The sequence below is a fragment of the Peromyscus leucopus genome, chromosome 14, assembly GCF_004664715.2.
Source record: "Peromyscus leucopus breed LL Stock chromosome 14, UCI_PerLeu_2.1, whole genome shotgun sequence".
Classification (NCBI taxonomy): domain Eukaryota; kingdom Metazoa; phylum Chordata; class Mammalia; order Rodentia; family Cricetidae; genus Peromyscus; species Peromyscus leucopus.
Genome location: NC_051075.1, coordinates 20,610,256 through 20,624,726, shown reverse-complemented (window position 1 = coordinate 20,624,726; position 14,471 = coordinate 20,610,256). Strand labels below are relative to the sequence as shown.

At 46.1% G+C, this 14,471-nt stretch overlaps 1 protein-coding gene across 1 annotated transcript; it reads right to left on the bottom strand.

Moving 5' to 3' along the window:
* Window positions 1-232: 232 nt before the first annotated feature.
* Window positions 233-13,546, bottom strand: Coch (cochlin). The gene is given in 13 exon segments (XM_028869673.2): window positions 233-1,124; window positions 2,319-2,835; window positions 3,182-3,408; window positions 4,193-4,296; window positions 7,999-8,146; window positions 8,234-8,278; window positions 9,197-9,259; window positions 9,698-9,718; window positions 9,721-9,830; window positions 10,818-10,974; window positions 13,058-13,114; window positions 13,187-13,239; window positions 13,454-13,546. Coding segments are annotated over 12 exon segments (1,659 nt in total). The 5' UTR covers window positions 13,221-13,239; window positions 13,454-13,546; the 3' UTR covers window positions 233-948.
* Between the last annotated feature and the right edge of the window lie 925 nt (window positions 13,547-14,471).

Below are 14,471 nucleotides of genomic sequence, written 5' to 3'. Positions count from 1 at the left end.
AACCGCTGAGCCATCTCTCTAGCCCCTGCTGGTTACATTTTTCTTGAAGCAGGTACTCTTAAACATGTCCTAGTGGCTAATCTGGTAATGACTGATGCTGTCTACAATAGGCATTCAGCATGTGATTGAATGAAATTTTGCACGACTTAATTCAGATTGGTTATTCCATGTAAATTAGCAGGAGTAGAATTTTTGTCGTAGAAGAAAAACACTTGTGTTAATAAATAGGCGCTTAGTAAGTCACTACCAGTTTTATTGTTGACATATCCAAGCTATTATGCCGTGTATTTTTCCTGTTACAATACTTGAAACATCTTTTTTCAGAAACTTAACTTGCTTAAGCATTTTCTCAGTCCTTGGAGTAATGCCTGCCTATACACATAAAATTAGGGATATAAATAGAAAAATACCAGGCAATCCTATCTTTACTCAATGTGGTATTTTTAGCCATTAGTTATGAAAACACACTACAAAAGAAGCTTGATACATGGTCATATAATGTGTAGTTATGACTGGTACATGAAATAACAGCTGTCGGCTGGTTTTAAGACAACGTCCACGTGGGTCAAAATTGTGCTTGATCTATGTTTAAAAGCTGCTTTGCTCTCCTTGCACAGTCAACACAGTGATTAAAGAAGGACCAGTGCTTGTGTCCAAGTGTCAGGTTCTTTTATGGAGCTGTGGAACTCACATAGCCACTTTGAGTATGCATGTTTGAACTCTGCAGTCTTAATCCATGACATCTCTCTTTCCTGAGTTTCTAAGGACCCTGATTATCAAGCCTCGGTCAATCTAAATTAGGTGCTTCAAATGAATGCTCATTTGCTTTAAACAGCTGTGGATGTATTTACTGATCCTGGTAAGCTATAAAGTTACTTAGGTATTGAGAATACAATTTGCAATGTTAGATCCCTTGTACGAATTCTTTGAGTTGTCAGAGTATCACAGTTATTGCTGGGATTCCAAGAAATCTCTACAAATGCCTCTAATGACATCAGAGACAATTGGTTCTAATCCTGTGAACTCTCTGGTAAAGAAAGCATGTGACTCCTTGGGTTTAGAGGCCATATCTTTCAGGTCATCCAGAGGTGCCCAAGCCACACCAACAGAGAAGATGGTGATACCTACAATGGAAATATTTTTAAGTGAATTAAAAATAGGGCTAGCTTACATACAAAGTTACATATTCCATACATTAATACCTAGCTGCAGAGAAAACTGCTTAACAATTTAAATGAAATCTATGCTGAATTTTCTAGGTAGACAACAGTCGTTTTGATTATGGCAAAAATACTTAGAACCAAAAGCGCTGCCTTTAGCAACTTACTATGTGTTAATAATTTGATAAAAACTACCAAGATGGTCAGTTCATGAAAGACAATACAATTAATGCATTGTATTAATAATGTGATGCGGAGTTCATTAAGGACAGTGGACTGAACAAACTAGGAACAAAAGGACACCCTGGCTGAACTGTATATCCTACAGTCGGCATGCGTGGTTGGTGGTGAGGAAAGACTCCTGCTGCTGCCCTTTCAGACAGCATTTTAAATTGAGACTGGCATAAAAAGATACATACATGGGGAGGTTTGCGTTGTCTGAGGAAATGGGGGCTAGTGGTAATTTTGTTTCTTCCACTTCAGTCTTTGAAGTTATATTGACAAATCCAATAATCAAAAATTACAAGTCTTGGAGCTAGAGAGGTGGCCCAGCAGTTAAGAACATTTCTTTTCCTGGGTGATGGTGCATGCCTTTAAATCCTAGCACTCAGGAGGCAGAGGCAGGTGGATCCCTTGAGTTCAAGGCCAGCCTGGTCTACAGAGTGAATTCCAGGACAGGCTCCAAAGCTACACAGAGAAACCCTGTCTCAAAATACCCAAATCCAACCCCCCTCAAAAAAAACAAAAAAACATTTGTTGCTCTTGCACAGGACCTGTGTTCAGTTTCTAGCACCCACATAGTTAAGCATCTAACTCCAGTTCCAGGGGATCCGATGCCCTCTTCTGCTCTTCATGGGCCCCAGGTATACACATGGTACACATACACACAAAAAAACACTCATAAACTTAAATTGCTATTTTAACACAAGCAAAAAAAAAAAAAAAATCTGGTGATTAAAAAAAAAAAAAAAAAAAAAAGACCTCCCAAAGGGATTTCAGTGAAGCTTGGAAAAATTTCAGTTCAATCACCAAGACTCTAAAGCTTGTAGAGTAAGTCTACACTGCAAGGATCCTTTCCACAAAAATGCTTGGGCCTATATTGACTGTGAATTCACAGGACCCCTTTCTTATTCCTAACACAAAGTGCAACCGTCTTACCTGCATCATGGGCAGCTGCAGCAGGGCCTCGGACATCATCATAGGACTGGCCATCTGTGACAATGACCAGGAAGTTTTTGTTGGGGCTGCCCCTTATGGGACCAAACACATTTCTCACAGTAAAGGAGATGGCATCACCAGTAGCTGTCCCTCCACTCATGTAGCGAATGTTCCCTAGGACAGCTAGGACATTCTCTTTGGTGTTATAGTCGGTGAAACTGAACTCTGTGCGCTGGTCATAAGTGAACTGTACGGCAGCTATCTTGGCTCCAATGTCTGAGATTTCAAATGTCTTGGCTATGTTAGAAGCAAATTCCAGCATAAGACGGAAATTGCTATCTCCAACACTGCTGGAGCCATCAATTAGGAAGGCGATGTTCACCGAGTTGTAACAGGTCTTGCTGCACATCATCTGCTCATGAGTGCAGAGCTTCTGCACCAGAGGCTTTACATATTTTGTGGTGCCAAACCAGTTGGGCATGTGATAAGAGAAGAAGCCATTGTTCCGACACACAGCCTAATGGGGGGAGACAAAAGATAACGCAAAAAATAAAAGGTTTAATGTTTTCCAAACGGGGTACTGGAGATTGAACCTAGAGCCTTTCATATGTATCCCCAGTGCCCTTGCTACTTTTCATTTTGAGATGGGGTCTTACTCAGCTGCACAGGCTGGCCCTGGACTTGTAATCCTGTTGCCTCAGCCTCATTGCGTAGCTGGGATTACAGGTCTGCTCTTTCAGGCCCTCCTCAAACATACCAAATATTATATGTTAATCCAGTTAGGGGCTAATCAGTACTAGGCTTAAGAGGTCCCAAACTGAGTCACTTCCACCCATTAACAGGAACGAGCCCTCACACCGTACCTTGTCAACAAATGCAACATCCTGAACCATCCCCAGTTCTTCAGGGATGGGCTTGGCCACAGAAACTATGAACACATTGACACCGAACTCTCTGGCCACAATGCCTGCTTCCTCGATGTCATCCGAAGGCCAGCCATCAATAAACACCACCACCACTTTGGGGATCCCTTTCCTCACACCTGTGTCTGCTGTGAAGAATTTCTGAGCGGTGTGCTTCAAGGCTTTCCCTAAAAACAGAAGCAAAGGAGCTGCAGTCGCCGTGCGTGCCTCATTTGACGTTTCTATTTCTGGGTAACAACTTAATGCCATTGAATTTAAGAACTTAATTTAGGAATTCAGTTAGTAAAAGATCTACGAGATGGGAAAGTTGAATTATCCTTCAGGCCTATTTTTTGGTCCTCACAGCCTACACTGCATCCGCTCCACTTCCCAGAAGTCTCCCGTTCCCTTGCATCATTTCACAGAAAAACACAACACACCCCTCCTGTTGTGTGCTCTCGCCCCTCCTGGCCTATGAGGGCAGCTAGGGAACAAGGGGCCTTCCAGAGTCTGTCCCCTCTTCCTTCATGGTTAAGTCAGTTCATCTGCTTAAAAACAGGTACTTTCCTAAAGCTCACAATGCTGTAGGGGTTCTTGTTTTGTTTTTAAGAATTATCAGACCGGGCAGAGCTAGTGCACATTTTTAATCCCAGCACTTGGGAGGCAAGAGGCAGGTGGATCTCTGAGTTTGAGACCATCCTGGTCTACAGAGTGAGTTCTAGGGTAAGCCAGAGTTCTTACACAGAGGAATCCTGTCTCAACAAAACAAAACAAAACAAAACAAGCAAAAAAAGATACACCAGCTACCCCACTGGTGTCTTTTCCACTACAGACAGTTTATATATATGTGATGAGATGCAGATCTAGCCAACACAGAAGTGCTAGCAGGAAGAGAGTCTCCTAAATGGCACTAAAGACTTTCAGTTCTGATCGCTATCATGGGTATGCTGAGCCCAGAGATGGCGTACTTACCTGTGTTGGAATTACCCCCTCGGAAACCTACTTCTTTTATGGCAAACAAGACATCTTTGGCTGAAGTAAAGTTTTTCAAGTAAAATTCTATTTTGGGATGTTCGCTATAAAAATGAAAAAAGAAGTTTTTAGGAAAGACAAAATAAGCAGTCAGATGGCCTTAAAAAAAAAAAAAATGACTGGCAGAGAACCCACATTCAATTCGCAACATAGTGGCCGACCACCAGCTAACTCACTTCCAGGGGGTCTGGCATCCCTTCTGACCTCTGTGGTTACCAGGCACACACACACGGTACAGAGACATACATGCAGGCAAAACAAACAAACAAACAAACAACCCTTATAAGATAAATGTAAGAAAGAGAACTAAGTCTTTTTTAAATTACATACTATATAATCAACTAGAACATTGCTTCTGCTCACTGGAAATGTTACAGAAATATAACAAGAATAACTGCTACACTCCGAATTTACTACACTTTGAATAACAGCTAAGCACACAATTTCATTTCATATTTCCACGAGATGGAATTATCCCAATTATTAAAAAAAAAAAAAAAAAAAAAAAAAGGGCTCAGAGCACTCAGGGAATTTGCCTAACAAAACATGACTGCCTTTTAAATTCAGACTCAACTGGCTTCAAAATTGTTCCAAAATCCAGGTTGGAACGGAGTTGCAGACTTTATGTGTGCAGCATGTTAAAGTAGATGTGGCTCTGGGCTCTGGTTTTGATGGAACTCTGCAGAGGTGGGCACCAGTACGTAGGAAACAGTTGGATTCAAGAGTACATCTGCTCCAGGGCACAGCCCAGAAGCACTCAGCAGCCTATTAGCCTAGGTCTCTCTGGTCAAAAGGGACAATGCCAGTGACATTTAAATTATTATTTGTGTGGGGGTGGGTGTTTTGCCTGTGTGTTATGTCCGTGCACCATGTGCATGTCTGATGCCTATAGTGGCCAGAAGAGGGCATTAGATGTCCTGGAAATGGATACAGATAGATAGATGTGAGTGACCATGTGGGTGAACCTGGGTCCTTTGGAAGAGCAACCAATGCTCTTGATTGCTGACATATTTCTAGTCCCTAAGAGTGACATTTTATAAGATGGGAAAAGGTACAAGGAAATGCATTGTAAAACACAATGTTAATTTTTTTTTATAAAATGAAAATTTTGTTAATTGCGTGTGCGCGCGCGCGCGCGCGCACACACACACACACACACACACACACGGCCATGCTGAGTAAAACAACAGCACATCTTCAAAGTCAGAACTTCATTAAGTGCAAATTTTTAAGCTTTCAGCATAAGTAGCCATTTTAATGTCAGGCTTTGGGGGTTTTTTGTGTGTTTTTTTGTTTGTTTGTTTGCTTGCTTTAAGACAAGCTCTCCTGCTTTAGCTCTCTGGGTTGTGGGATTTAAGACGATTCTTTGAGTGACAAGAAGATCACAGACTATCTCCGCACACCTGCTGGTTGGTCACTTTTTTAAGTTTGGAGTCACTTCCAGATGTTCCGATTCTGACTTAAGCAAGTCGGATTCTTACTTTTTGCTTTGCTAATGATACAAAGTTCATTCCTTTCTAGTTAAATATGCACTCTTTAGTCTAGTGCTTCCTAAAGCAGAAAACTGTGAGCATAAGGGTTAATGCAGCTTTCAGTTTGAAAAAGCATAGGCTAAATTAGTCAAAGCCAAAACACTTAGAAAATGTATCAGGACCTAAGCCAGGCACGGTAGTGCGTGCAGAGGCGGGTGGATCTCTGCATCCGAGGACAGCCTGGTCTACAAATCGAGTTCCAGAGAAACATTGTGTGGAAAAAAAAAAACCCAAAACAAACAAACAAACAAAACAAAACAAACAAACAAACAAAAAGCCACCCAAATCAAAACAACAACAACAAAAAATCAGTACCTGACTCAAAGAAACTTGTCTAGATGTTCATAAAATTGATACTGTATTTAAATCCACACAATAAAGGGCTCATTTTAAAGGCAAGGGGAAAATGGTATATTATACAGAAAAGTTAAATATCTTCTAAGCAGACCCTACTATAATAAGTAACAAATGGACTTGGGAGGCAGAGGCAGGTGGATCTCTTGACTTCAAGGCCAGCCTGGGCTACAGAGCAAGTTCCACGATAGCCAGAGATACACAGAGAAACCCTGTCTTGAAAAACCAAAGGGTAAGGAAGAGTAATGAATGGAATATTAATTAGTGCTTGTGGTGGTGCTGGTCTACCCTGACACACTGCTGATAGTATTAGCTGGCTCACTCGGCCTTCTAGAAAGCAATTTAGCTATTTTTATCAGAGGCTTTTAAAATGTCTGAACTTCAAATCCAGGAATTCCGCTGAATGATCAAAGATGGGCCCAAGCAGCCATAAGGCTTCTCTCTCATCTTGGGCTGCCGCGAGACAGTGAAAGGCAACAGGAGACTGTCTCGGGAGGACGCAAAAGAAAACTATCAAACCATTTGCAATGCACGTTTGTCATGAGAGGATGCTTAAAGCACTCGAGAGTGAGCAAAGAGGGTCCAACATTTTTATAGCCTGAAATGTAGAAACGGGAAAGAGAAATGTCTTCTCAAATGCAGAAGGGAAACACAACTTTACGAAGATGGCCCTGGAGGATGTGGTCTGAGAAAGGCGCTTCTTTGTACTTCTTACTTGTCAAGCCCCCTAAAGGGACATTATTACAGTGCTACAAACCACCAATATCATTTTCACATGAAGGAAAAGAGAGCATGTGTCAGAACGCGGCCCACGAATGGAGCTGCGCGAGGAGACTTCCGAGAGCTCGTAAGAAAACTCCAAGGATCCAAGAGTCTTGGATCTTGTGCTCCTCCAGAACACGGCTGCTCTGGGGATGTGCTCTCGAGCCCTCCCAGGTGTAGCAGTAGGCGTGGGGTTGCTTCAGCACACCCGTCATCTGACCCACTGTCGTTCAGAATGATGTCTGCAAGCATGAGCTGTCCTACACTCGCGTGATCTTGGCCCCTGTGACTGTATGCAGCCTGAACTCCAGGGAACTTTGCTCACATGACCTTGCTTAACCCTCAGAATGCCCTCAGAGTATAAATTGTCCGATGCCCTGAATAAAGTTGGCCATTGCATGAGACTTTAGTCTGCCTCATTTCTAGGTTCTACTCTCCCAGGCTCGTGCCACCAACTAGTGACAGTCACACTCTGGATCTCCAATGAAAGAACATGGAAAGGGCTAAAAAAAAACCAATGTTGGCAGAGTAAAGAAAAGGAACAGAGAGCTCACTGTTGCTTCCTTCAGAAAAGAAAATCCAAGAACTGAGCGAAGCAGAGAAGGGTGTTCGTGTAAGGCTTCTAGGTCATGAATCCCCTTTCCGGCTCCCTACAGACAGCATACTGCTTGCTAAGAGCTTTTATACCAATGGCTCACTTAGACACAGACTAACCAGAGTTAGTTAGTTGTTGTTGTTGTTTGTAGTGTGGAGAATTGTGAACATTGCATGGGATTTTTTTTTCCCCCTCTAAAGACCAGGTCTCACTATGCAGCCCTAGCTGGCCTATTTGCTATGTAGACCACGCTGGCACTGAACTCACAGGGATGGTACAAAGCTGATATAAGGCTATCGCCTGCCTCTGCCTCCTGAGTACTGGGATTAAAGGCATGAACCACCATGCCCAGCCTTGCATAGGCATTCTTAAATTGTGTATTTATAGTTTGGGATTCCAGCTTGTCCAAGCTTAAATTATGTTTAACTGAAATTAACAGTACAGCTTGGTAAGTAGTCATCATTGAAGACATCCATCATCTCCCATTTTATTAACGTTGGTACCTGGCTTGCACGAGGCCCACGTGTGGCCCTTCTGTTCCAATTCCCAGCATTAGCGCCACTTTCCCAACAAAATTCTTCTGCAAATTAAATCGCCGCTGCCCTATATTAAAGCTTCCATCGATCAGAAATGCAATGTCTGCCTTACAGTCTGCAGAGAGCCAAAAGAGGGCTCCGTTAGTCTCAAGAGCAGCTGGAGGAAATGCCATCCCCTCCTCCCCCCAAGAACTTAGCTTACCTTTATTACCAGTCTTCTTCTCTGGTGTTTTCTTTAGCCGTTTACCTGAAACAAAGGAAGCCCTTGACCACGAGAGCTTACACAGCAGGAACTTGCACCAGAATGAGCCCGTGGCCAGGAGTGCCATTCTCAGAAAGGCCTTTTAAGTTCCTTCCAGGGTCTTCTGGACTGGGAAGGCATTGCTCCAACAAAGAAACGACACAACTGTGGCAGGCCTAGTATCTGGTATGTATCTATCCAAGGCTTTGCTATCTAAAACCCACAGCTGAAGCAAGAGTGGGAACACGGAGCCGCATGCTCTTCATTTCTTTGACTTTAAAATGGTAGGGGCCGGAGGGGTGGAGCAGGGGGTAACAGCGCTTCCTGCTCTTGGAGAAGACCCAGGTTTGGTCCCAGCACCCACATCAAGCAGCTCAAGTCACAGTGCCTGTAACTGGGCTTCCAGAAGAGCCCATCACCCTCTTGTAGTTCTGCCTTTGCCTGCCTGCACACACACCATACACACAAATACATTCAAGCACACACACACATACACATAATCTCTAATAAAATAAAATAAAATGGCCACAATTTTGGAAAAAGGGATCCCTGGAATTTTTTTTTTTTTTTTTTTTTGAGCAGACACACACTGATTTCTTTTAGTCACATGACAGTACAGAAACTAAGTGGACTATTGAAGCAGAGAGCTGGAAAGGAGTCCTTGACCAATTTCTACACATGGTCTGTCAAATCAGAGAGAGATAGGAAGGACTTCCTGAGATTGGATGAGCTAGGTTTATAGTAAAGAAGAGAAGAAATGTGAAATATAAAGTAGCACACTTTCATCCGAAGCACATCAGTAGATACGAGGCAGCTGCTTCGCCCCTCTTTAATATTAGTGTTTTGAAGGACAGGTTCTCCCGACATCATTTCCAACTCCAAATTCTGTGCCAGGCAACAAGGGGATCAGTCCGTGCTTCATACCTGCAGGTGGATGGGCTGTGGACACTGCCCGGCCCGTGGCTTCCTGGGTACTGCCTTTGCCTTCTGTTGAAATGAGAAGTTTATTGTTTTTCTCTTTCCTTCTCCGCCATCAGGGCATTGTGTAGCTAAAGTTCTACATGATGATTAAGGGGGGAATGGTGACTCAGGTATAAACATCACACTGGCCATCAGGTTTGGAGAACTAAAATGCATTCTTGATGCATTTGAAAATGCCACCAAAAACTGAATTCATTGGTTTGACAGTTTGTTACTTGCTAAGTATCTAGGCATTTACTGCAAACAATTCAGATTTCAGTTTCCACTGCGTGAAGTGAATTTTTACTCCCCCCCAAATTTGGGTGACTCTGTCCCATAGCTGACTTCTTAAGTCCAATGTTTTCCATCAGAATAAAAAAGACTGGGCTAAGGGGAGCTGAAAACCCTCCGGAGGGGCGTGGGGAAGTGTTTATGCAGAGCTGAGAACAGTGAAATTGTACCTACTGGTCACCGCGAAGGAAGCGGCCATCTGGAAAGCGTCTGAGACTGGATGCCATTGGCATCTACTGAGGAATAGTTCTCTCGACCAGGAAGGCTGTAGACACGCACAGGTCCCCCGGAGGTGTCAATCACTCCCCTGCAAAGTAAGAGTTACAGCTGAGACACGATCCAATTGTCGTGTATCATCTACTGCTCTATCGGTCAAGAAAATAGCTGAGTGGAGAAGTTGCCTGAGTGGAGAAGTCTGCTGGCCCTGTAAGAGTCACTTCTACAGGAACAAAAATGTCCAGAGAAGTGACTCTGTGCTGTTAAACTTTTTACAGTGATGATAAGAACACACTGATTCCCGGCTTCTTACATCTCAGAGATTCAGAATTAATAAAAAAAAAAAAGGTGCCAGTTTTCTTAAAGCAATTAACTGTATGTGCCCTTGGACTATATTTTAAAAAAAAAATCACACTCACTCTTTTACTGTAGGATGGGGGGGCACTGGCTTACCATAGTGACAATCAGCAAGAGATATGACATCCAGAGTTCAGTATCCTCATGTGAAAAACAGACCAAAGCTGTGTCACTTTAAGATTTGTGATGGAAGTGAAAACAATGCCTTGAGTAGGATACAAGCCCCATAATAGACGACCCAATGGCAGATGTTTTAGAATCATAGAAATGTAGCCATTGGGCACTTACGCAGGGCTGAAGAAACGGCTCAGTGTTTAAGAGCACTTGCTGCTCTCCCAGGAGCCCCGAGATCAGTTCCTGGCATCTCACAGCCACATGTGACTCCAGCTCCAAGGGACCCAACACCCTCATCTGTCCTCCATGGGCACCCAAACAATTATAGCGCACACACACGCACACACACACACACACACACACACACACACTCACAAATTTCTTTTTAAATGAATGCTATCTGCTCATGGTCAGACAGCTTCCCTCGTGCATTTGGTAATGCAAGAATGCCCAGGAAAACCTCAAAAATATATCCACCTTCTGGGGCCCAAACTGGCACTAAAAAGGAGCAAGCAGCTAGGAGAGAGCTCCAAACAGCTAACTGGGGAAGAAACTAACTGTGCTTGTCCAGTGGCCACCCGCACAGCCTCCCCATGTCCCAGCTTACCTATGGACAGCAGCCCCACAGATGCTGGACACCGAGGCATACACTATGTTCCCAAACACAGAGAACTCCTCCAGAGAGCAGCCTCCCGGACAGAGAACATCTGCTTTCTCTTTTCGGATATCCAGGCCTCTGGTAAAGCAGGTGATGGCAATGGGGACTGAGGAGAAAGGGACTTGTTATGTCAGGGCACCTACGGCTTCTTTGAGGGGTGTTGCAGGAAAAGCGGGCTGTGGAAGTATTTTTACTCCCCTAATTCCTATACTTCCAACAAAATACTGATTTAAATGTTGACGCCGTTTTAGATGTTAGCAAGTCAAAAGGGGTTTTCAGTTTAATCTAAGGCTGAGTTACTACAGATGTCTAATGTGACAATAATATTCCCAGTTCTTAGTCAGTTTGGAAAATGTAACAAAGTACAACAGGATGAGAAAACAATGCTTATCTTTGGCTTAGTCCTTATTCTAAAAGTACAAAAATCTCAATTGTGATGAAACTGTTGATAGTTGTTTATGATGACAGCAGATTTGGATTGAGCCTTTGGAGTGTCTGCATAGACATGCAAAAGTCCTGAAGCTACCCTTTGCAGAGGACTTTTAGCCTGTTACCTGATACAACCAGACCCTTAAAATCTCATATTCACATATGCCGTCAAGTTAACTGGTGCCTGGATCCACAGAATGTTGCTTAGTTGCACATTTTACAAATGAGGGAATGAAAGCTTTAGACTTAGCCCAAGAAGCACTCCACAACTCCCAAAGGCTAGACAGGAGGAAGTCAGTCCTGTACTTGAATCTGACTGTATGTCTCCAGATCCGTCCAAAGGGCACACGGGAGGCAGCAAATACTGTTTTAGAAAGCACTGCTGACATGCTTATCCCCCGGAAAAAAGGAAGTTTTGGATCCCGAGTGGCTTGCGCAGTCATCCCAGCACTCGAGAAGCAGAGGCAGGAAGATTTTTGCCTTGAGTTTGAGGCTAGACTGGGTTACACAGTGAGTTCCTGCCCAGCCTGAGCTACAACAACACCGCCTCAGAAAAGCAAACAAAGTTACTGTGAAAGGTGTTAATTTGTCGAATCATAACAAACCCCGAGATGGTAACCTGTTGATTTACTGTCGATTAAATCGAGAGTAAGGTTATTAAATACGACTTTCCAAACACGGGGGCATGTAGTTATCCTAAGTCCTTTGGAAACAGATGTTTCGGGGAAAAGAACATCTCCCTCACCCGACAAGACATACATAGTTTTGCAAGTTGAGAACCTGCCTCTGCCAAGGACCCCTGTCTGTGCTGCTACCTGGACCATGGAAAAAAGGGGACGACGCTGGTGTGATACCAGTTCCTCAGCTCAGTTAAAACCCCTATCTTTCCCGTTTTCAGCGACCTGGAGGAGGGGCCGGCAGCGACACTGGAATCTTTGATCGAGTCTGTTTAGAGCTGCTAACACTGACTTCCTTGGGCAAAAGCCAGGTGCGGTACTTACCATTTCTACTTTTTTTTTCCTTTTATTTTATTTTACAATACCATTCAGTTCTACATATCAGCCACGGATTCCCTTGTTCTCCCCCCTCCTGCCCACCCCCCATTCCTACCTCCTCCAGGGCAAAGCCTCCCCACCCGAGGACTGAGATCGACCTGGTAGACTCAGTCCAGGCAGGTCCAGTCCCCTCCTCCCAAACTGAGCCAAGCGTCTCTGCATAAGCTCCAGGTTTCAAACAGCCAACTCATGCAATGAGCACAGGACCCGGTACCACTGCCTAGATGCCTACTTTCAAGAAAAGCAAATGACAGATTTTTTTTAGAAACGAAGCGATCTCCTACATCGCAGAAAAGACACCGAACCACACACCCGTACTCGGACTTCTACACGCGGAACAAACTCTTTTGAGGCTTCCAGGGAGCGATAAGAACAGCCGACCGGTGCTTTCCATAGGGGTTACTTGTACAATCGTACAGCAAGATCGAACTAGGTGGGACCAGGACGTGAGCCGCCCCATCGGTGGGCTCGGACCGAAGGGTTCCCCCAGCCCAGTAACTCAGGACTGGTGGTCCCAGAGCTAGGTGGCGTGCGCCGGGAAGGAGGCCGGGTCGGACCCGGGGACCCTGGCGTGGGGAAACAGGTAAGCCCGGAAGGTGCGCTGGAGACGGTTGCTGGTGCCTCTCCGCCTCTCCAGCCCCCGCATCCCTCCGCATGTCGGACGGACCGTGTCCACCCTCCCTCCTCCGCCTGCACCCAACTCACCGGCTCCCTCGGCGCGCGCGAGCCGGGGCAGCAGCAGCAGCAGCAGCAGCCACGCACCTGCGGAGAAAGGACAGCTAGGTGGCTGCAGCCTCGGCCCGCGCGGGCGCGGCGGCCAGGGCGCGTACCCACCGAGGCAGAGAGCAGGGATCCAGGACGCGGGCATGGCGGGGATCTGCGCGGACCTGCGGGAGAGCGAGGCGTGAGCGAGCTCTGTGGGGGGTGGTGGTGGTGACCCCAGGGACCCCGGGCTCCTCGGGAGCTGGAGAAGGCGGGAGAGCCCCGCTGCTGCAGATCGAGCCTCCCCAGGCACGCTGTGCCACCTCACATCGGCGCGGGGGACGCCAGGACACACAGATGGACAGGGACAGACCCCGCTCCCCACCCCGGATCCCGCACCTGCGTGGAATCCGCTCGGCTGCACCCGAGTGCCGTAAGCGCGGCTCCGTGGCCGCTATAAAGGCCGGCGGCGCGCATGAGCACTGTGCTGGGGGCACGGGCGGGGGCTGGGAGCGGTCCTGGGTTCCCCCCCATACACCTCCCTCCCCGGTAGGGCGGTGGCCGATCAGCTCCGCCCTCCGTCCCCCGACGGCCCCCGGGGGGGAGGCTGCCCCGCTGGCGCCTCTCCCTGCGGCGTGGGGGTCCCTTGGGGAGGTGCGAAGGTCGCGGTGGCGTCCCGGGACTGGGGTGGGGGGTGGGGGGCACGGAGCGCGCCTGGGGATGCTCCTAGGGACGCGCAGGTCGTGCAGGGTACTGGACGAGGACGGTGGCGGGTGACTGTCCAGAGGGAATGGACGGGCCCCTCCGCACAGTCGCAGCGGGGTGCAGAGCCACCCAACACCGGGTCCTGAGACCCAAACTTCCCAACTTGGCGCCCGTGGGAACGGTGCCTACCTTTAAAGTAAAACCAACCGGCATCTGATGAATGCTGTGGTGGAAAACTTGTCCCACGACCCCGTTATTCTTTAGGGGCTCAGCCTCCGGACTTCTTTTCTGTTAGAAAACTGTTTTCCCTGACGGTTCGGTTGTGGTAAAGGGTAGGAACCTGGTAGAGTGCCCCCTAACCTCCAGGCAATATTGACATTGTCTTTTTTTTCTTTCTCTTTTTCTAGATTAGGAAAGATTCCTCCTTGTTTGTCTTTCCAGTCTCAGATCTGGTGATTACACAGAACTAGATTTGGTAATATGTGTCCCCGTCCACTCCTCTTGCCCATTCTACTACAGTCACTTTTCATGATGGATATGGTGAAAGAGCGGAACTCATGTTAGCGACAGACTGCGACCTGCAAGGTAGCTGAGGAACTCCAGACCTTGACAGCCCTTACTCTACCACCTTTTTTTTTGACGATGACTTTGAATTCACAATTCTCCTGCCTCAGCCTTCGGCAGTGCCGCATAGGCACCTGGCTGCCATACC